General features: G+C 51.0%; 1 protein-coding gene and 1 long non-coding RNA gene across 10 annotated transcripts in view; one reads left to right on the plus strand and one right to left on the minus strand.

The window, feature by feature from the left end:
* The window catches only part of VLDLR (very low density lipoprotein receptor), a 30,954-nt gene extending 17,835 nt beyond the window's left edge, over positions 1-13,119 (minus strand). The window contains exons 1-3 of one of the 6 annotated variants that reach the window (XM_045469293.1): positions 12,377-13,119; positions 12,079-12,212; positions 487-606 (exon numbers count right to left, since the gene is read on the minus strand). In XM_045469293.1, coding sequence (XP_045325249.1) covers positions 487-606; positions 12,079-12,212; positions 12,377-13,089 — 967 coding nt within the window. In that variant the 5' untranslated portion in view covers positions 13,090-13,119. The remainder of the gene's footprint in view (positions 1-486; positions 607-12,078; positions 12,213-12,376) is intronic. The other 5 variants (XM_045469295.1, XM_045469292.1, XM_045469294.1 and 2 more) reach the window with 5 other exon arrangements.
* The window catches only part of LOC123593462, a 101,246-nt gene continuing 92,428 nt past the window's right edge, over positions 12,128-20,945 (plus strand). The window contains exons 1-2 of one of the 4 annotated variants that reach the window (XR_006710339.1): positions 12,128-12,232; positions 15,221-15,442. This is a non-coding gene — a long non-coding RNA (uncharacterized LOC123593462). Of the gene's footprint in view, positions 12,233-12,479; positions 12,571-13,056; positions 13,173-13,209; positions 15,088-15,220; positions 15,443-20,945 lie in introns of those variants that run through there. The other 3 variants (XR_006710336.1, XR_006710338.1, XR_006710337.1) reach the window with 3 other exon arrangements.

The raw sequence follows: 20,945 nt of genomic DNA on the forward strand, positions 1-20,945 counted from the left end.
AATATTTAACATATATGATATATACGAAATATATATTGAATATATTTATATTTATTAACTAAAATTAAAAATAAAATGTATTAAAATATATAATTTTTAATATATTTTTTAAAATGTTAATTTATTTTGAGAGGGAGAGAGAGTGCACGAGCAGGAGAGGTGCAGAGAGAATTCCAAGCAAGCTCCGTGCTGTCAGCGCAGAGCCTGATGCGGGGCTCGAACTCATGAACCTCGAGATGATGACCTGAGTTGACATGAAGAGCCGGATTCTTAACTGAGCCCCTCAGGCACCCTATTTATTTATTTATTTATTTATTTATTTATCTATCTATTTATTTATTTATTTATCATTCAATCAATCTATTTCAGGGCAATTCTGAGCCATGGATCATAGTTTCCGAACCTCAATACATTTAGAAAGAGCGTCACGGTAAATGCATGTGTCCTCGTGGGGAGGCCAGTGATGCTGTCAGGCTCTTTACTTACCACAGTTCTTTTCATCGCTGCCGTCAGCACAGTCTTCGTCCCCATCACATTTCCACAGCAACGTGATACAGCGGCCATTTGTGCACTGGAATTGGGATGGTTCACATTTGGCTTTTCTTCCTAAAATCAGGAGGGAGGGAGCGCTTAGCTAAGCTGGGATACAAGTGTGGTAATTCAGACATGCAAGTTACCCCAAAACCCATGGATAGGGTCCTTCTTGGAGGGGCAGCTGCAGACTCGGCAGGTGGAACATTCTAGGGGCCAGGGTGGGGTGGGCACTGGAGCAACGACTAACTGCGACTGAGTTCTTAGCTGGGCACATGCCATCTGGGGAAGACTAGATTTCCCAGCCTGTCTTGCAGTGAGGCATAGCCATGGATGGGGCTAAGGTCTGGCTACTGGAATATCAACAGAAATAGTAAATAGGACTTCTGGGAACTGTCCTCGAAGGGATAGGGATCCCATTTTCCTGCCCATTTTTCCTTACTGGCTCGTGAAAAGTGGCCCTGGTGTCTGCAGTAGTGATCCTGGGCTAATGGAGCCAGACCAAGAAAGAAGGACCCTGGATTGTCCAGAAAACACGGGGAGTGGGGTCGGGCTTCATCTGCCTCCAGCTTTGTTTCCCCTCCTTTAACTCATTCGTGTAGCTATAATCACACAGCCAAATCCTAATCCGTTAATAGCATTTCTTGGCCATATTCTATACTGTGATTCACAGAGGATGCCCCTTATTACAAGCAGACTAAGGGAGATTTAGGAGGGGTAGCAAGGAGGGGACAGAATAGAGGTTTAGTACATGGCTCTTCATCTTAGGATTTGAGGTCTAATTAGAAAAAGACAAGCTTACAAAATGGCTCAACGACAAAGATCAAGAAGGTACAGTTGAGAGGTGAAGAGATCCTTTTTAGTGACGGGGGCGGGGAAGGGCAGGTAGAACCACAGACCTGGGGTCTATTTCTCTGAATCTCCATTTTCTGATGGGTATTTACTTCACACAGTGGTATACACTCATACTTGTAAGTAGAGCGTCTTTTTTTTTTTGCCTGGCATGGGACAGCTAGCATTCAGGTGTTTCCTACCATTATCATGTCTGTCCTTCTGGAGGATGCGATTTCTTTGAGCTCAAAGGCAAGGATCTGGTTGTTTAATGCAAGTATATACTGCAAAGAGGCAAGAAGACGGGAGGTGCCCCGTGGCTCGTACAGATTACTTAGGGAGGCCTTCCAGGCAGAAAGCCCTCCGATACCCTGCCACCTTTCAGTATCTGCAGCTGTGGCATTGCTGGCCTGAGAGCAGATGGGACAGTGCCAAGCACAGACTAGAACTCTTGTGCTGAGTACACAATACTTTCCTTGGCCTCCCTGTGTTCAGCTCCTCCCCACTGTCCGGGGGCATTCTAGACCCACGTGGCTAATTCCCTGGCGGACACGAATTTTGGTCCAAGTCAGCTTTGCCCTATGAATGTACATTCTTAGCTACTAAATGTATCGGTAGCTGTATGGGCCATTCTGTTGTCAAGGGTCTAGCTAAGCGGGGCCCCAGCTACAAAGCAGTGTGGTTTGATGGCGTTCCCTACCTGTGTTTCATACCATGTGTTCATTCCACAAGTAGGTTATTGGGGGTAAGGAGTCAGGGATCCAGAACGGTAGGTGTTGGGGTGCCTGGGTGGCTCAGTCTGTTAAGCACCCGACTTTGGATCAGGTCACGGTCTCAGGATTCGTGGGTTCGAGCCCCGCGTCGGGCTCCGTGCTGACAGCTCGGAGCCTGGAGCCTGCTTCGGGTTCTGTGTTTCCCTCTCTCCCTGCCCCTCCCCTGCTCCTGGTCTGTCTGTCTGTCTGTCTGTCTCTCTCTCTCTCAAAAATAAATAAATATATATTTTTTAAAAAGTTAAAAAAAGAAGGGTAGATGTTGCCAGGAAGTGGCACCTGCTGATTTTAATACTGCTAACCGATTTGGAGTGGCTGCCCCCCCCACCCCCCACCGGGCATATAGTCTGGATAGATTGTGACTGTTCTCAGTGCTGCTCTAGGGGCCGCTGGCTTCAGTTCTCTGTCCCCACGACTTCTGAGGGCTATAGGACTGGTCAGGATCTACTTAGAGTACTCTACGTGAAAAGCAGACAAAGAACAGTCAGTCATCAGAGAACATTGATAGAAATATGGTTGGGAAGACCAGTCAGGTTGCCATGAGGACACTGTGGAGACGGGAACAGTAAGGCTGGCGTTGGGTTCACTGGCACCTTTAAGGAGGGTCTCTGAACACAGCTGTAGCCAACAGTCAGTCCTAAGTGACACTAAAATTCCAGCAACGCTGCTTTAAGGGTAGATCCTGAGCAGACTCCGGATAGACATTAGCCTTTTCTTTCTTAAGTTTGTTTGTTTACGTTTGTTTGTTTATTTATTTTGACAGAGAGAGAGAGACAGCGTGCGTGAGTGCACGGGGAGGGGCAGGGAGAGAGGGAGACAGAATCCCAAGCAGGCTCCACGCTGCCTGTGCGGAGCCCCCACGCGGGGCTCGAACTCACGAACTGTGGTACCATGACCTGAGCTGACACCAGGAGTCATAACTGTTTTCTTCGTGTGTATTCCAAGGCCGTAAGACAAACAGAAGTTTACTTTCTACCTTTTGTGATCTCAGATATTTCTACTTCACCCAAGCTTCTGCCCGACTGTCATAAAAGTATGTTTTGCCGGGACACACACAAGATTCTCCATTACCATGGGGTTAGATGTGGAGACAAGCTATTGACTGTTGCTGCTTGTTTAAAAGGGGAGCAGGGTCGGGGTGGGGGTGGGTAAGGCTGGCTGGCTGCCTTATAAAGGATGCCTTCTTTAAAGAGAGGTGAGTAAAGACCTTAAGTCTTTTTGGCCCTGCCTCAGTTTCTTGTTATCTAAGCACTCAGTTGTGAGAGATGCCTCCTGGGCAGGAAGTCCTCCCGGTTCGGTTTAATCCCCTGCCTCGTGCACAGCCACCAGGGCTTTGACGCCAGAATCTCGACTGCTGTGACCTCAGCCAGGCTGCAGGGCTGTGGGTCTTCTGTCCAGGTTTCAGAAAGATTCTCCCTCACCCGTTTTGGTGCTCAGCTGGCAATGTGGCCGAACACAGCTCCGGGAGAACCGAAAGCACCAAACAAGTTAAGAAGCTTTTGGTTTCCAAAGCTTTTGGGGGGATTACAGGATTGTGGACCTGTAGTCTATTTTCATCCATGACAGTTAAGTCTCAGGTTCAGCATTAGTCTTGCATAAAGCAAACGGGGTGAGCTTGCAATCATCTATACCCAAGGTGCTGTTAATTCTTAGGCAAAGCTAAGGCCGCCGATGCCTCAAAAAATAACCCTGTAAGTAGAGGCTCTAGACATCTGTATCCCAGCGTCTCTTAGCTCAGAAAGGAGAACAGTTGGAGTAAATGTGTTTTTTGGCAGGTTCCTCAAAGCCATGAGGTTTCATGGGAATGCCTTAGCACCAAAAGGGTGGTTGAACCAGGGAGAAAGGCCATGACCGTGGGGAACCTGGTCACGAACCAGGGGAATCCACCTGTTTCCACCGGGAGGGCTTTCTTTTCAACACAGGAGTTTTGTGTTTAAGGATTTAAAAAGGGCTCTTTCTGTTGCTTTAAGACCTCAAACTGTTGGCCTAGATCTGGGTTTTCTTTTAGCTCTGCTACTTAAGAATGAATATCCCTCCCCTTTTGGGTCAGTGGGTAGGAAGTCGCTTGTACGTAGCCACCTATGGACCTAGTCACAGCTGTTTGCATTATCGTGTCATGAACGAAGGCCCAGGAGTGTCTGTCAAAGGCCAGCTGCCTAATTCTGTCACTCGCACACGTGGAATCAGACCCTGCAAACTTAGTTCAAGGCACCCTTGTCCCAGGAACCTCGTTTACGTAAAGAGTGAATGCTGCTTCCCAGACAGGTTGGCAATTGACTGGCTCCAAGAAATTCAGAGTTTTAAATGCCTATAGAAGTCGATCTGCTATTGTCTAACTTTCCCCGCAAAGGTTAACAGGGAAGAACAGTGTGGAAGCTTCATTGAACTGTACAGATCTCACAGTAAATACAAACCCTTCAACGTGGGCTACGCATTTCCCAAGAGGGCTCCGGGCGGCCCTGAGTGCAGAGGGGTTTCTGAGTATCGGGCTCAGGTATGAATTTGAACCTGCACCAAGGGGTTCAGGCTGTCACTATGCTGGGACCAGCAGGGCCAAGCATTCAGATGTCTCTCTCTCTCTCTCATCGCTGGAGCACACGGGCGTTATCTACAGGAATTTCTTGAGTCCATTTGTTTTGCTACTTCTGGGGCCACCGAGGGCATTTATTTTTAGTCCCGCTCACTTTCGCTGCTACTTTAATGCCAATCTTTCTATTTACAGGCTAAAACTCCTCTCAGGACAAGCTGACTTCTGAGTCAGCAAAGCAGTTTTCTCTCTCGGGAGAGGAGGCTAGTTAGTGACAGGAAGTCAGGAAAACAGCCTGAGTGTCAGGCACAAAGGTTGTGTCCCTGCCCTCGAGTCAGCCTCTAAAGCACTTGCCATAACCAGCGAAAAACTGTTAAATACGTAGGTTAATCCTTCTCATTCACTGAAACAAGTGAATCTTACAGTCCCACTGACTGTGTTTCCATTGACATTAGATTCAGATAATCTCAGGAACTGTGGGTAAATAAATTCAGGTAGATTCTGAATCGTATACTTTGAACGTTACGATGCCCCATCTATGTATCAGGAAACCTGTCCACAGAAGGGGGGCAGGTACAGCCCTTGGGTGGTATGAGAATTTGAACCCGGGCATTCTGTCTCCAGACACTGAGCATGCCCACAATCTAAAACACTTAACTCAGGACTACTTCCCGCTAGAATATTTCTGTTGATTTTTGGCGACTCAGGTAGTGGGAGTCAGTTGAAAGCAATCCCGAATTAGGCAGTCTCACCTGTCCGGATGACGCTATCCTAACACAGTCTTATTGTTAAGGGATGGTCTTCCATCCCTCCCCCATTTTCATTTAAAAAGAAAAAGCTGCTAGAGTATCTTCAGCGAGGTGGGAGGGGGGCTTCTACAAGGACTACAGAGCTTGGTTCTTGTCTAGGGCACATTGGCCAAGTCGCGGCATATTGGGGAGCTGCTAGTTTCTGTGGCGGGTGGACGGCTAAGTCAGCACGAGAGTTCCAAATGCAGTGGGAGCAGAGCGGGGCCCATGCTTGCATTTCTGAGTTTCCAGACAGAACTGGTGTTGCTGGGCCCTGATCACACTCGGAAATCATTCCCTCAAGGTTAGGAGGCTAAGATTCCACCACAGCAGAAGGGACAATGTCATTTTAGGGATTGCACTGCACATCTCTTGCCCCCATAAGCTGTCCCGCCCATCACTGGATGGACACAGGTGGCAAATGCTGGTCTTAAGGCTGACAGTATGGTGACAAGCTGAGGCAGGTCAAACTCAGTCAAGATGCCTTAACAGCCATGCACCATAAATAAGTTCTAAAGTCTCTCTTTTCTTCCCCAGGAGCCCTATTCTTGAGGGGCTCCCTCCCTTGCTTGAAACCAGTGGTCCCGTAGGGAGCCCCGGTTCTTGTCCCCTGATGTTTCGCCATCAGGCCCTGGCCCTGTCCAGGCTCTCATCCCTTACTTGATGTGAATTCCTCTCCAGTTTCTCTGCCTCCGGGTTGCCACAGTCTCCATCCAAATCGACACGGCGATTCAAGCAGCCTAGAGTGGCCTGAAAAGCCAAGGGTCGTATCGCTTCTAGGCTTCTCACCGGCTCTAGGGCTGAGCCTTGCTCCCTCCCTACTTCACCCAACTTTTCCCTCTTGGTTCCCACCAGCCACCTGCTGTGAGTACACCCAGGGACCCACCCCCTTCCCCAGGCCTGTGTCTGCACCGTTACTCACGGTACTCCCGTCCACTTATCCACTGGATAAGTGTGCACAGAGGTCTGCCCTTGAATGAGGCCCTCAGGTCCTCTCTTGACCGACCAGGTGAGGTCTGGCTGCTTCACCATGGTCCCCTGTGCCTGTCACACGGGTGTCACGTACTGGGAATACTTGTCCTACCTGCCTGTTTGCATCTCTATATCTTCTAGGCCCGTTAGGAAGGGCCTAGAATTTGTAACTTGGGACCAGGTTCCTGACCTCTAAAGATTCTTTGGGCACTGATGAGTATTCCTGGGTGGAGAGACTCTAGGCTATAAAATCCACTCTTCCCTCTGCCTGCGGGCATACCATCATGTCATCTTTGTGCCACTTTATTACCTAAAAACTGCGCTTTCCACACTGATCTGCTGGGGGGAGTGTGTCAGTGAGGGTACGTCGGCCTCGTTTCCCTGTGAGTAGCAAGCTTCCAAGACCCAGGGAAATGGTAGCAGCAGCTAACTGGTAAAGTTAGAAATTTGACGTAGGGGACCCGGATTTCACTTTGGACATGTTTTAGTGCTCTTTGGTCACGTTGGTAGCAACCCACTCTTGCTCGAATCTCGTCACTTTTGTAAGAACATCTGCAGAGGTGGAATAGTGTCTGGCTTGGTCAGATTCAAGTCTAAGTGCTTGGGGACGATTGGGAAAACATAGGGTATCACACACGTAGCGGGGGAGAACTCCTGTGACCTTTGGCTGCTTTCTGCCTGTTGTATGATTAAGCCCTTAACACGGATCTGCTCATTTCTCTCCAGAGCTTGTAGTCCACGCTGTCTTTGGAGCATTGATTTTCTTTTTAAAAAAATTTTTTTTAACGTTTATTTTTATTTTTGAGAGACAGAGACAGAGCCTGAGTGGGGGAGGGGCAGAGAGAGAGGGAGACACAGAATCTGAAGCAGGCTCCAGGCTCTGAGCTGTCAGCACAGAGCCTGACGCGGGGCTCGAACCTACCAACTGTAAGATCATGACCTGAGCTGAGGTCGGACGCTTTACTGACTGAGCCACCCAGGTGCCCCTGGGGCATTGATCTTCTGATCTGACTTCCCCACTAGACCAAATGCCATGAAAGAAAGGACCAAGTCCGTAGTTACTGTGCCCACCCCCCACCCCCACCCCCTGGCCATGCCTGGTGGTGCTCAGTAGATGGATGTCCAGTGGCTATAAGCAGAAGTGCAAGGGATGCCAGTGTGAATTTACCACCTACTCAGGGAACCTGCAGATGAGTTAATAAGTCAGGTCTTGGGAAGTCTTTAGAAAAACGAAAGACTAGGGGCTGTCTACAACTCAACAGTATTTGGTGGGAAGAATTAAGTGGTAACACGTGAAGTAATTTGCAAATGTATTTAGGGGGAAGTGTGAGGTTATAATATCCGAACCCGCGAAGCAATTTGCAAATGTTGTCTATCAGCAAGGTTTTATCATCTCCTTTGCTGGGCAAGTTGCAAGCCCGGCCCCACCCCCTACCGCCAAAAGCATATACATAAATGGCTACATACATAAAGGCTCCTAGCCAGGAGGGCCAACCCAGAAGACCTGAGTTGGTGGCAAAATCATCCACTCCAACCAGTGGTCCCCATCTTCTACTTTCTGCCCCCAAAGTTACCTTTTAAAAACAAGAGCGTGCATGCCCTTCCCTAACTCTATCCACCCATGGAACATTTTTAAAATACAAAGAAGGCAAAGGCTCTCCAAGCAAACATTAAGCACCCCCTCCTTTTTTTTTTTTTTAATTAATTAATTTATTTATTTTTTTGCATAATCTCTGTACTAAGTCTCCCAGCACCCAGCAGGCATCCTTGTGCTTAATTTAGGGCCCCCATATAACCAGCAGGCCTAAGCTTTCCCAGGACACATCACACGAAGGAAAAAATAGGCTAACTTTAAGGTATCACCTGCCCTCTCAGGGCGTTGCTGCTGCGGGGCTAGTGTATCTAACCAGGTGGCATTAGCCATGCTTAGAGCTTTTACTGCTAAGTCAACAAAACAGGTTAGCCAAGGGACACCAGTTCATATTGAAAAGGGCAGAGTGAAATGATCCAGCAAGATTTCTGCTACAGTGAAGTCTGCAAACTAAAAAGCGATCAGGCCTCCAATTTCCTAGCTAAAAATTGTTCAGCTGGGGAGAGGGGGAAAAAAATGTCCCTGGACCACTTCTGCTCAACAGATACATCTCCTCCGTCACCTCTGCAGAAGGTATTTTTGGGCCCTTTGTCTTGGAAGTGGTCTTCGTGCTGTGCCCTGAGAACTCTCTTGAGATTGACTTAAAGTAGAAGGGAACACACTCGACCATGTTGAGTCTATCAGCTAACCATCTAGAGAGAGGCACACCCTGAACAGCTCTCCTAAGGCAGGTACATGTATCATAAACATCATTACAGACCTTATCACAGCCCTTTGAGACATTTAACGTCTCCTAGGCTAGTAGGTGAAGGTGGCTTTCCAAAGAACGGTCAGCAGCCACAGTAAACGTAATTATGACTTGACATAAAACAGGTAACCGCCTACCGTCGATCGTTCTTCTTTCTACCAAAAAGGACAGCTTCACTCACGTTCTGTAAGAAATGGAAAACGCTCTAGATATTTAATCTGAGGTACCTGTTTCCCTATGGTGTGCTCTGAGTCTTCCCGTCTTTGGCTCAAAACGCAAAGCCATGTGCCTGAGAGCTACCTCCTCCCTTGATCTTACGGCCACGTTTGAGGAGTTCTTGTGGTCTTCTCAGTTTGATACTTGTGGAGCAGAAGGGGCTTGGAACTACTACTGCGCCCGTGAAATCAAACTGATGATTATTTGACTTTACGAAAGGCAGAAACACTTCAATCAGGACTTCTTCAAAGCAAGGGGACGGCCGTGCCCTTACTACCTTTGCTTATTGTGGTAAAGTCTCGACAGTTGGCTGCACTTGGCCTTTACGCAGGCATCAGGCATCTGGGGCCGCAGGCTGGAAAAGGAAAGAATCCTGACAACACAGGACAGACATTACAGCTAAATGTCACATGGAGTAGCAACAGGCCGCTGCCCGGAAGGGAGGTGCTCCGGCTTGAGGAAGCTGTCACTTGCCTGGTGATCCTCCTTAAGGAGTCCAGACTCACATGTTCATTCCTCGGCCTGAGGCTCGTGATCGCCGTGACACTTTCCCGCGGTGCTACAGGCTGGCTCAAGTTTATTGGCTCCTTGCCCTCCACGTCTCCTCTTACTGCCGGCTTCACCAACCGACTCCCGAAGGTAGAGAAGTTTCTGCCTACTCATTTTCCTGGTTGCTGGCCACATCTGAATACCCCTCATAACACCTTGGGTCTTCCAGACTCTGGCTTGAAAGTGTGGTACCCCACAGCCTAATCCTGAGCACCTGGGCTGGAGGAACATGTGCTAAAACTCCCAGGTGTCTGCCATCAGGCATACTACACTACTGAACTTCAACCTCTCTTGTTGGCCTAAGTTCCAGGCCAGGATATCAGGGCACAGCTGCCCCTCCCCCATCCTAGAATATTTTATATGGCTACCGTGAGCATGTATGGATGTGGGGAAGATTTGGGAAGAAGGGATGTAAACGGCCAAAAGCCGGCCCATATGGCCTGGAACTTTGAACTTCAGACAGGAGCCAGTCTGGGTTGGCTTGGGATCCATTCCTCCTTCGGCCAACCCCAGATTCTATCCACGTGAAAAACGATGTGCCTCTCTTCCTTGGAAGAATTTAAGTCTTGCATGGGCTCCTACTTTTCACTATTCATGGCACCGCACGTGTTTCACACGTGGATGTAGGGGAGCCAAGGGGACCCTCACCTGCCTCTTCCAAGGTGAACATAGAGCTACAGCTAACCCATCTCAGCAGTTCAAGTGCATCCCCAGCTTCCTGTAGGATAAAGTTAACCCCACATGGAAAGCTATCACATGTTAAATTAAAAGAATAGGAACAGAACATGCACCAAAAGTGAGTCTTCCTCCCACCTCCTGGCCGGTTAGCAAGTTTCTGGCATACCTCAGTCTTTTGAGAGGTTACAGAAAGTATAATGCACGGCACTATTGTGAGAAATCGTTGAATAAGTTGGGATGGCTCATCCATTAATGATTCATGTTCCAGTCTGCAAATTCTTGTAGGCAGGACTTTTCCAGGCTCTTAACGTGTGTGGCACATTAGAGGCTATCTCCAGGACTCGCCTTTTTCAAGGGGAAAACATTTCAGCGAACAGTCCGGGGGAGCCTGTCGGGTCTTGTACATTCCCTTAAAGATAATACTCCTCTGGCTGCTGTACGCGGAGACATGTGACCAACCCAAACGTGCTCGGGCGGCCAGCCAATCGCGGAGGGCAGAAAAGCCCGTCCCTGCTTCACATGCTTGCTCGGGACAGCTGGACCAAAGGGCAGGGGGGCGGTCGGAGGCTTGAAGCCCCCACGTACTGCCCTGCCCGAAAGAGGCTGCTTGACCGCACGCTCTAAAGTTGGCTCACTTTAGGAGACACGTGACTGCAGGCAGGCCGGCCTCCTAGGCCACCGGGCTGCAGGAGCTAGGGACTCTGAAATGGGTACTCGGGACGCCGGCACCTTTCTGTCCCACTGCCATAGAGCTGGCCAGCAAGCCCCGTGCTGTCCTGTCAAGATCACTCCGGGGACCCGCCAGGCTTCCCACGGAATCCTTAGAAGGGCTTGCTGTCGCCTGCCCAGCAAAGTTGTGCGGCTCCAAGCGGAGCGTGGCTGAGCACAGGGCTCCCGGGCCCAGTGCGGCAGACCCTGGGGACTCCACGGCCGTCACCACCGCCACTCGCGCTACTCCCTTTGATCTATTGTTTGGAATGAAGGCTAATTACACAGTCACCAGATTAGGGCTCAATTTCTCTCGAGGAAATCTCACCGGGAACCAAGAGCAGCAAACTAACCTGATTAAGTCTTCGTTCCGCTCCCCTCCCCCGTTCAGCTGTACGCGAGACCCGAGAGGTTTACAAACACTGCGCGAAGGAGAGCGAGCAGGGGAGGAACACCCAGTGGGGAGTCCTATTTGAACCCGTACTCCAGAGCGACCACCGGGCGCCGGGGGAGTCACAGTCCGGGTGAACAGGCTGTGCACTTGTAGTGGCTCCCCTGGAGCCCGCCCGCTGCCGCCCATTGAACGTGCGCCCGCTCCCCGCCGCCGCCAGGGTCTCGCTGCCAGGACCTGCACCCGGCGCCCCGCGTCCCCGCACACGCCCACCTGCGTCCATCGCCCACTCACCCCCCCCCCCCCCACCACCACCTCAAGTCCCAGGAGCGCGCCCCCGGCTCCCGAGCGCGTCTCGGCCCGACCCGGCCCTCTGCCTTCTTCCTAACACTCCGCCTGGCAGACAGAACCATTGTTCAGTGGCTCAGAAGCCCACATTCCCCAGCCCCGACCAAGCAGGGTGAAAAACGAGGCAAAGCAGTGGCTCTGGGGGAGACAGTGTTAGGGAATGAAGAGTTCAGGCCAGGCTTTAGGATACCCCAAATCCCGCTGTCCGCCCGCCCCCCCCCCCCCCCCAGCCCGGCTCCCCGTAGCCGCGGCGATGACAGTCGGCTCAGAGGCGCCACCAGGGTTGGGAGGGAAAGAAGGCGAGCTGAGCGGAGAGGCGCCTCCTAGGAGGGGGGTGGGCAAAAGGAGACCCGGGCCTCGCCCCCCCCCACCCCCCACTGGCGCCCAGGCTGGGTCCGGGCAGCCAGCGGAGGGGCGCGTCCTCACTCACCCGCTCCGGTGGCGCGGCTCTCCCGGGGCGCCCAGCACAGCGCGAGCAGCAGCCAGAGCGCCCAGCGCGCGGACGTGCCCATGGTGCCCGCCTGGATGGTGCCGCCGCTCGCTCCGCACAACAAGTTACCAGCCCTTCGCGAAGGAGGAAGGAGGTGGGGGCGGGGAGGGGGGAGGGGGGAGGAGGAGGGGAAGGAGTTAGCAAGGGGGAAAGGGAGCGGGGAAGAAGAGGGCACCCCCCCCCCTCCCCTACAACTTGCACAATCTCCTCCCCACCAGCCACCCACCCACCCACCCACCTTCCCGGGCTGCAGCACCAGTGCAAGCCGAGCCGGCGGGCAGAAGATAATGCAGGCGCTGCAGAGGAGGGGAGGGTACAGGAGGGGAGGGGAAGGAGGGGGTGGGGTGGGGAGCCGAGAGCAGAGGAGCAAGGCAGAGGAGAGCGGAGCCGGCCGCGGAGCACCCACACTGGCGGCTGCCTCCGGAGCGCGGGGTGAGCTGCTAGGAGGGGGCAGGAGGGGGAGTGGTCAGCGAGGGGTGAGGGGGGTGTGAGGGGGTGGGGAGCGGCGGCTCCAGCCCTCCTTTCCCCTAGACGCGCCGCTTTTATAAGCTCCGGGCAGCCAGGTGCCTGCGCAGGGGGTGTGCGAGTCTGAGTGCGAGCGTGTGCGTGCGTGAGTGGCCGTGGCCGTGGCCGCCGCCGCCGCCGCCACCGGGACTGCTCCTGGGGCCCGGCGGCTCCGCGCGTCCGCCCGGGGCTCACGGGGGCCCGGGGCGGCCGCTGGTTGGCTCGCGCGCCGCCCTCGCCTCCAATCCCCGGTGCCTGCCCTAATTTCCTGATCCAGGGAACCTGCCGCCGCAGCAGCTGCACGCTCCCTGCGGTCGTTACTGTACCCTCCCGGCGGCCGGCGGCAGTAGTTAGCGCTGATGCAACTGCTGCTGCTGTTGCCATCGCCTTCCCGCTAACGGGGCTGGCCGCCCGGGGGGACTTGCGGCTTCCAAGGGCAACACGCATCTCTCTCTCTCTCTCTCTCTCTCCCCCTCTCTCTCCCCCTCCCCCCTCTCCTGCGCCCCAGAGAGGCTGGTACTCTAAGGCTGGTAGGTAGCGTCTTCCTCGGGCCTCCTGTCTCCACCCGAAAGTGATGGAGCCCGGGGGGGGGGGGGGGGGTCTCAACTGCACGCCGAGGTGCCATTTTCGCCAAAAGTGAAATGTGCCTTTAAGCGAGAGCGTGTGTGTGCGCGCGAGGGTGCGTGCGTTTGTGATTTGTTCTCGGTAATGGAATGGAATGGGACTGAAATAACCCAGCCTGGGCGGACGGAATTTGCTAGCGCAGCCCTGCCTTCGCTCATCCACGATTATAGTTAATTGATAATTGCACAGAACGGTAGCTTGAGGGCCTGTAATTAAAAGCTTAACCTTTTCTTGTTTGGGGGAAGGGGGGAACCTGGGTTGGCGGTTCCTGATACGCTTTGTAACATTCAATTAGGCTTAAGGAAAGAGAAAAAGGAAGTCAAGGCCAGGATTCCTTTTAAGGACTGATTCTTGTTTGGTGCCTGGCGGTACCTGAGCTTATGATTTGTTTTTGGGGTGCTTCGTCTTTCTCGCACACTCTCCCCTGGTTGAGGTGCGGGGTCTGCTGTGGTCTTTTAAGCACTTCATGAGAGTTGCAGGGCGTACCAAGCTATTTGGCTTTTAAGTTTTTATATTGGATGACCCCACATTCACAGGTTTTGAGGGGATCTCGTTCTAGCACGGGTCTCTTGGTGATCTGGTGGGCACTGCTTAGCTATAATCTCTTTGCCCCAGTGCTTCTGGGCATTTGTCAAGGCTGGCCACCAGATGGGACGTTCGTTAGGAACTTCCTGTCTCCAGGAGATGGCCAGAAGGGAAAACTTCAGGTCAGGACACACTTTGCTGGGGCCAGAGGATGTCAGGGTGGTGACTGATCAGCCTTCAAGGGTTCCATCCTGTGTGTTGGTGGAGTGTGGCACTGTAGGGCTTTTTGCATGCTGTCTTGCCCAGCCTGTGCTTGCGCATTCCGCACGAACTGCAGCAGCCATACACATGGGGCGTGTGAAACGGAATCCAAATTTGTCGTAGGCCGTTCAGCAGTGAAAACGCACATAAGGGTTGTTCCCCCCGTGGGCATGAAGGTATACAGCCTTCGGGGCACATGGTCTCCGCTATCCTCAGAGTTCTGAGAGACCGTCTGAGAGTGAGCTGTGTCACTTTCCAGAGGAAGAGATGAGTGGAAACGAAATGGAAAAAGTGCCACGTTAATAAATAGTCATGTGGCTTGTTTCTAATAGTTTGCTCGGAGATCAGTGCCTGGGTACCACGACCTAACCACGGGTATGACAGAGTAGGCTCACGGCTGACACACACGTATTGTGATTTCTGTCTCTCCAAGGGGTATAAATAAACCGCCGGTGAATTTAGCTGAGGCTCTCGGCTCCATCGTGGCACTTTATTGTTGCTTCAAAAGGAAGCGTAACTCTTGGCTCTACCTCTGATTGGCTGTGCAGTGTAGGAAAATCACGGTGCCTCCCTGTGCCTGCCTTCTGCCCTGTAAACTGAAAACAAACCAGTCCACGTAAAGTCAGAGTGCTCTCTGGTCTCAGGGACCAGCTTGCTGCAAAGCATTGATGGTTAGAAGAAAACAGCTATAAGAAGAAAGGAGTTTGACGAAGAGAGAAAAGGGCTGGATAACCAAGATGATGACGTTTTTCACGAGCGGAGACTGGTGTGGTTGAACTAGCTGGTCTCAGAAGGGTTAACACCGCTAGCTCCAGGAGCCTTCGGGGAAATGCAGAGGCAGCCATTCACTCCCACAGTCCATCACATTCATTTTTGTTGTTGTTGAGACAACACACATCGGGCATCCTTGGCTCGTGGTCCCTGTGTTATGCGGTGGGCATATGGAGATGCCTCCCCAAGGAACTCAAGGTCTGCTGGGGAAGGCAGAGAAGCAGCAGCTCCGGCATCCTCGGCACAGCCCAAGGAATGCTCCAGGTGCTATAAGATGACAGGGGAAGAGTAGCTAATCTGGCTGGGGAACGAGCGTGTCCAACAAGGCTTTCCAGAGCAGGTGTCTTGGGGCTGAGTAGACGCATCATGTTTATTCCATGTTTATTCCAGTTCTTAGGACTGCTGGGCACGTGCTGGGATCCCACCTTCCGGCTCCCCTGTTGGTTGGGCGGGACTGAAAGACGAATTTTGGCCAATTATTTGTGAGAAGTCACAGGGCGCCACTTGGGGACTGGAGCATTTCATGGCTTGCAGTGAGACCCCGTCTTTTGTCTGCCGTCTGATGACCAGAAATTCTCAAGATAGGACTGCTTCGTGAACCCGATCTGTGGATGACTATGTGAGTAATTCTCTGCTGTCTATATGGGTCTGGCAGTGGTCATGTAGAGTAGAGGTCAGCAGATGGCCAGCGGCCTGCTTTTGGAGGGCTTAGGGATCTAAGAACAGTTTCTACATTTTTAAAAAAGGATTATACCAAAAACAACCACCCCCAAACAACAAACGGACAAAAAAAAGAAGAAAAATAAGTAACAGAAACCCTATGTTGCTCGCAAAGCCTGAAATATTTGCCACCTGGGTCTCGGGAGAAGCATTAACTAGCATTAACCTTGGCTGACTCACTGGGAGAATGGAGAAGGAAGGTGAGGTTGAGCAAGTTAAGAAAAAGGCAAAAGAGAATCAGGTATTCAAGGCCATGCCAGGGATGCAGGATGTTTCAAGGGTGGGTTTCAAGTGGGCCAATGGGGTGAAAGAAGGCCGCGGAGGAAAGGTCAGGACTGGATTCCGTGGAGACCTGTACGTCGTGGTGACTTTGCTCTCCATCCTGAAGACCGTGGCGAGGTGATGGGCTTTTTTTTTTTTTTTAACTTTAAATAACTATTTAAAATAATTTTACTTTAATTCAGTAAGTCATATAATTCAGTAAGGAGTAATTATAAAATACAGAGGAAAAAAGTGTTTGAAACCTTACTCTGAGTATTGAGAGAGATTAACATATTCCATCTCTTAACTTTTAAAAATATATTTAACTTTATGCTCAGGGCACAAAGTATATCGACATTCCTATCGGTACAGTTATGGCTCTCTCTATTTGCTAATTTACTTCTGTAAATACAAAAAAATATCCACGGGCCCACTGCTGCTCCCGAGTAACAGAATATTGACAATAACACTTATCTATGGAGGTCATTCCCTGTGAACACATCTAGTCCACTGTTATTTTGAGTTTTGATTGGAGCCCTGATATCCGGTGCAGTCTAGAACGTTCACGCTGGCAGTAGCATGAAGAATGACATATTTGGGAAGCAGGTAAGATGAGAAGAAGAACACTTAGGGGCCTTGGTAGTGAGGGGAATGTGTAAACAAGAGGAAGAAACTATTTTTGTGCTCAGTCGTGTTCATGTAATTTCTTTGTGAGATTTTTCTTTTTATTTTTTCTTTTATTTTTCTTTAAAAAAATTTTTTTTAATGTTTATTTATTTTTGAGAGAGACAGAGACAGAATGTGACTGGGCTGGGACAGAGAGAGAGGGAGACACAGAATCTGAAACAGGCTCCAGGCTCTGAGCAGTCAGCACAGAGCCCGACGCGGGGCTCGAACTCACAAGCTGTGAGATCATGACCTGAGATGAAGTCGGACACTCAACCGACTGAGCCACCCACATGCCCCAAGATTTTTCTTTTTTAAAAAAAAATTTTTAACGTTTATTTTTGAGAGAGAAAGAGAGAGAGAGCGAGCACGGGGGAGGGGCAGAGAGAGAGGGAGACACAGAATCCCAAGCAGGCTCCAGGCTCTGAGCTTTCAGCACAGAACCAAGATGTGGGGCTCGAACCCACGAACTGAGGGATCACGACCTGAGCCGAAGTTGGGCGCTTCACTGACTGAGCCACCCAGGCGCCCCTGTGAGATTTTTCTCCTCAGTCCTTTGCTTGTATCTCTTAGAATGGAGTTTTCCAAAAACACGTAATTCATGAGGCTCCCTAGCAATGGCGGCTGAAAGCGCAGGTTCCCAGATCCTCCCTTGGAGAGGATCTGACTCAGTGGATCCCAAGAGGGCCGTGTGTGTTATCTCAGTCCAGTTGATTCTTAGGATGGACTGTGGGTAGGAAACTTTGTTAGAGAACGTCTCCTTCGCTGCAATTTGAACAGCCGGGCAGCTTCACTGTTCTCAGATATGCGCACATGTCTTTGTCCAATGTCTCCAGGGCCGGCAGGGTGGGGCCCCAGAAAATGCAAGTGCAAACATGGGACGTTTCCTTTTCTTTAAGCCCTGTGCACTAGCAAATAGGGGCAGCAGAAGGCATCCTCGAACCAGTAGTTTGAAGCACTAATTACTGCGTTTTCTCCCCCATAGCTGTGCCATAGGGAGAAGTGACGTAAACTTTCTCCCTTCAAAGGATTTTGTAACTTCTGGGGCCTCCGCCAGATCCTTTTCTGATCGAGTGACAGGCCATTGACGTGCATGGGATTCACCCCACTCCAGGCTCTGTGAGCAGGGCCTGGTGGTCTAAACCCGTGGGCATGAACCCCAGCTTCTGTCAGAAATGACCCGGAGGTCTTATGAAAACATGGGTTGCTGGGCCCCAGCCCGGACTTGCTGTTTCAGCAGGCCTGGGACGGGGCCTGAAGATTTGTATTTGTAGCAAGTTCCCAGGTCATGCTGATGCCACTGGTCAGGGAGCACACTTTGAGAACCAGTGTTCTAAACCCCTCAACATAACTTACCCCCTCTCAGCCCCTGTGATTGATTCACGGGCCTCAACCTGTCAGCCCATGGCCTTCTGGCCACGTTGCTGGGATGCTTCAGCCCTAAGCATTTAACTCAGGCCTGTCTCCTTGCAGTGAAATTCAAGACTTTTCTTGGCTAGAAAGGCACCCTCTTTAGAGCAACGTGGTGTATGGACATTTGGCCGGAACATGTACAGACATTGTGCCACCGTGAAGGAAGCCGGTTTGAAGGCCAGCCTGACTCACCGAGAAGAGGAGGCTGAGAAAATCAGAGAGACGGCCCTCAAACTTGACCCCCAGCCTGAGGCCAGTCTCCTGCAAGTTGTGATTCTGTAGGACTTCCCGCTTACCTGAGCCCGTGAATTCCCTTTGTTTGCGTTAGACCTTTTGGGTTGAGTTTTCACTTAGTAAGAAGTAACTGACTGACACAGGTGCCCTCTTTTTTTTAATTTTTTTTAATGCTTATTTTTGTGAGAGAGACACAGTGTGAGTGGGGGAGGGGCAGAGAGGGAGACCCAGAATCCGAAGCAGGCTCCAGGCTCTGAGCTGTCCGCACAGGGCCCGACACGGGGCTTGCACCCACGAACTGTGAGATCTGAGCCGAAGTCAGACGCTTAACTGACTGAGCTGCCCAGGTGCCCCTCGAGGTGCCCTCTTAAGGGATGTAGTGGGCATCCTGTAAAGCGCTGGGCAAAACTCCGTGTGTGACTGTCCAGTGAAGGTAACTTGCCCATCCTGGAGGGAATTCCGAGGGTAGCGTACTAGGAAAGACTCTGCTAGAAGCTCCCTTCTTGTGCATCATGGTCAAGTCAGCTCCCCACCCCTCCCTCAACCCAGATCAAATGCTCAATGCCCCTACTGAGGATTACCTTCTCGCAAAACCATGTTAGAAATCCCAAGGCCGAATGCTGTTTTGCAGGCTGCTTTTGAACAACTTCAGAAAGTAAAAATGTAGCCAAACTTGGTAAAGAGTTTACAGCCGGAATAAAACTCCAAATAGGTTGAGGATGAGGTTAGACCAGTGGTTCTCAACTGCCAGTCATCTTGTCCCCATGTCCCCTGCTCCCCCCACCTTTCCTCCACCCCCCAGAACATTTGGCAGTGTCTGGAGTTTTAGTTTTCATGCCTCCGGGACAGGTACTAATGACATACAGTGGATAGAGCCCAGGCTGCTGGTAGACAAACAGCGTACAAGGCACAGAACAGGCCCCCACAACAAAGAATGATCTGTCTGGTCCAAAATGTCAGTGGTGCCACGGTTGAGATATCCTGAGCTACCCAGAGAAGTCAGATGATTCTGTAATGTGCAGTATGTAAGGAGTAGGGTCAGGGGACATTATTTGGAAATTGGATGGCTCGGTAGAAAGATGTTCTCTCTCTGAACAAAGAAAGCGCGATTGGGGGTTTGTTCAGTAGAAAAACAGATGTGAATGCAGCATCAGAGGGCCGTAGGGGGATTTACCGACCTGGGAAAAGTAAAGTGAACCACACGAAGTTTATGTTTCAAATTGAAGTAGACTAATATAGGACATCCACAGCCTGGTTGCATTGTGAGACAGCTGTCCTGTATTTTCAGGGTTCAGGGTTTTGTTTTGTCTGTTTTTCAATCAAGGAACGAAGCACTGGACCAGTTTTAACTTTATTTTCCAGAAACTCTTGATATTTAATTCCTAAGATTCTGGCCTCGAATTTGATTGGTCTCGTATGTTGTAACCACAGTTTATAGGAGGTTTTGGGATGTAGTGCAATAGCATTTAAAACACATGAGGGGCGCCTGGGTGGCTCAGTTGGTTAAGCGTCTGACTTCGGCTCAGGTCATGATCTCATGGTTTGTAGGTTCAAGCCCCGCGTCGGGCCCTGTGCTGACAGCTTGGAGCCTGGAGCCTGCTTTGGATTCTGTGTCTCCCTCTCTCTCTGTTCCTCCCCCGCTAGCACTCTGTCTCTCTCTCTCTCTCTCTCTCAAAAATAAAGATTAAAAAAACCAATAAGACACACATACACAGGGAGTTTCTAAGGAAATGGGGACTTTGTGGCTGCTATGGAGCCAGCTAAGCCTAAATGTTCATTAGGGCATAAGAATTTTAATCTGCAAGTTAGGAGTAATGCAGCAAGGTCTTTAAGTATCTACCATTTCATCACGATAATTCAACTTTTAAGCTTTTAGGAGTTTTGTGAAAGTGGATAGTTGAAGTATCTAATTTTCTTTCTTTTTTTAAAAAATTTTTTAAATGTTTATTTTTGAAAGAGAGCGAGAGAGAGCCAGAGCACGAGTGGTGGATGGGGCAGAGAGAGAGGGAGACACAGAATCCAAAGTAGGCTCCAGGCTCCAAGCTGTCAGCACAGAGCCCGACACAGGGCTCCAACTCACCAACAAATAGCAAGATCATGACCTGAGCCGAAGTTGAACGCTTACCTGACTGAGCCACCCAGGTGCCCCTAGCTACTATGTTTTTTAAGTTGCCTTTATTTATTTTGAGAGACAGCATGAGCGGGGGAGGAGCAAAGAGAGAGAGGAAGACAGAATCCCAAGCAGGCTCTAAACTGCCAGCGTGGAGTCTGATGCAGGGCTCCAAACCACGAACCGTGAGATGGTGGCCTGAGCCGAAACCGAGAGTCAGGTGCTTAACCCCGAGCCACCCAGGCACCCTGAGCTACTATTACTGATAATGACATTTCTTGTCAGCAGCAGCCTCCCCTCTGTAAAAGACACGGAAGCGATTGCAGGTGTGGGCCCTGGGGTGGGAAAAAGTGGGTGCAGTGGTCCTGCCCCCTTGCCTGCACATTCAGATCCCCTGGAGAGCTGGTCAGAATATCGACACTGAAGTTCTACCCTAGGCCAGTTGGGAAATGAAGTTTGGAAGTGGAGCTCGGGTGTGAGCTTCCTAGGCGACTGGCATTCTACGTGTGGATGCCTTGGTGTCAAGCCTGAAGCTGTAGGCTGGCCCAGGGCAGCGTAGAAGCCCGGTGGGGTAGTTGCTGGAACAGGCTTCATCCTCAGGGAGACGGGGAAGTCGTGGCGGCCTGCTGAAGAAGGAACAAAGGCAAGTCCAGTGTTCCAGAATGTTCTCCCAGCCTTCCCTGTGCATCCTGCTCCCGGCCCTGACATCTCTCAGGCA

This window comes from Leopardus geoffroyi, chromosome D4 (assembly GCF_018350155.1).
Source record: "Leopardus geoffroyi isolate Oge1 chromosome D4, O.geoffroyi_Oge1_pat1.0, whole genome shotgun sequence".
Lineage (NCBI taxonomy): Eukaryota > Metazoa > Chordata > Mammalia > Carnivora > Felidae > Leopardus > Leopardus geoffroyi.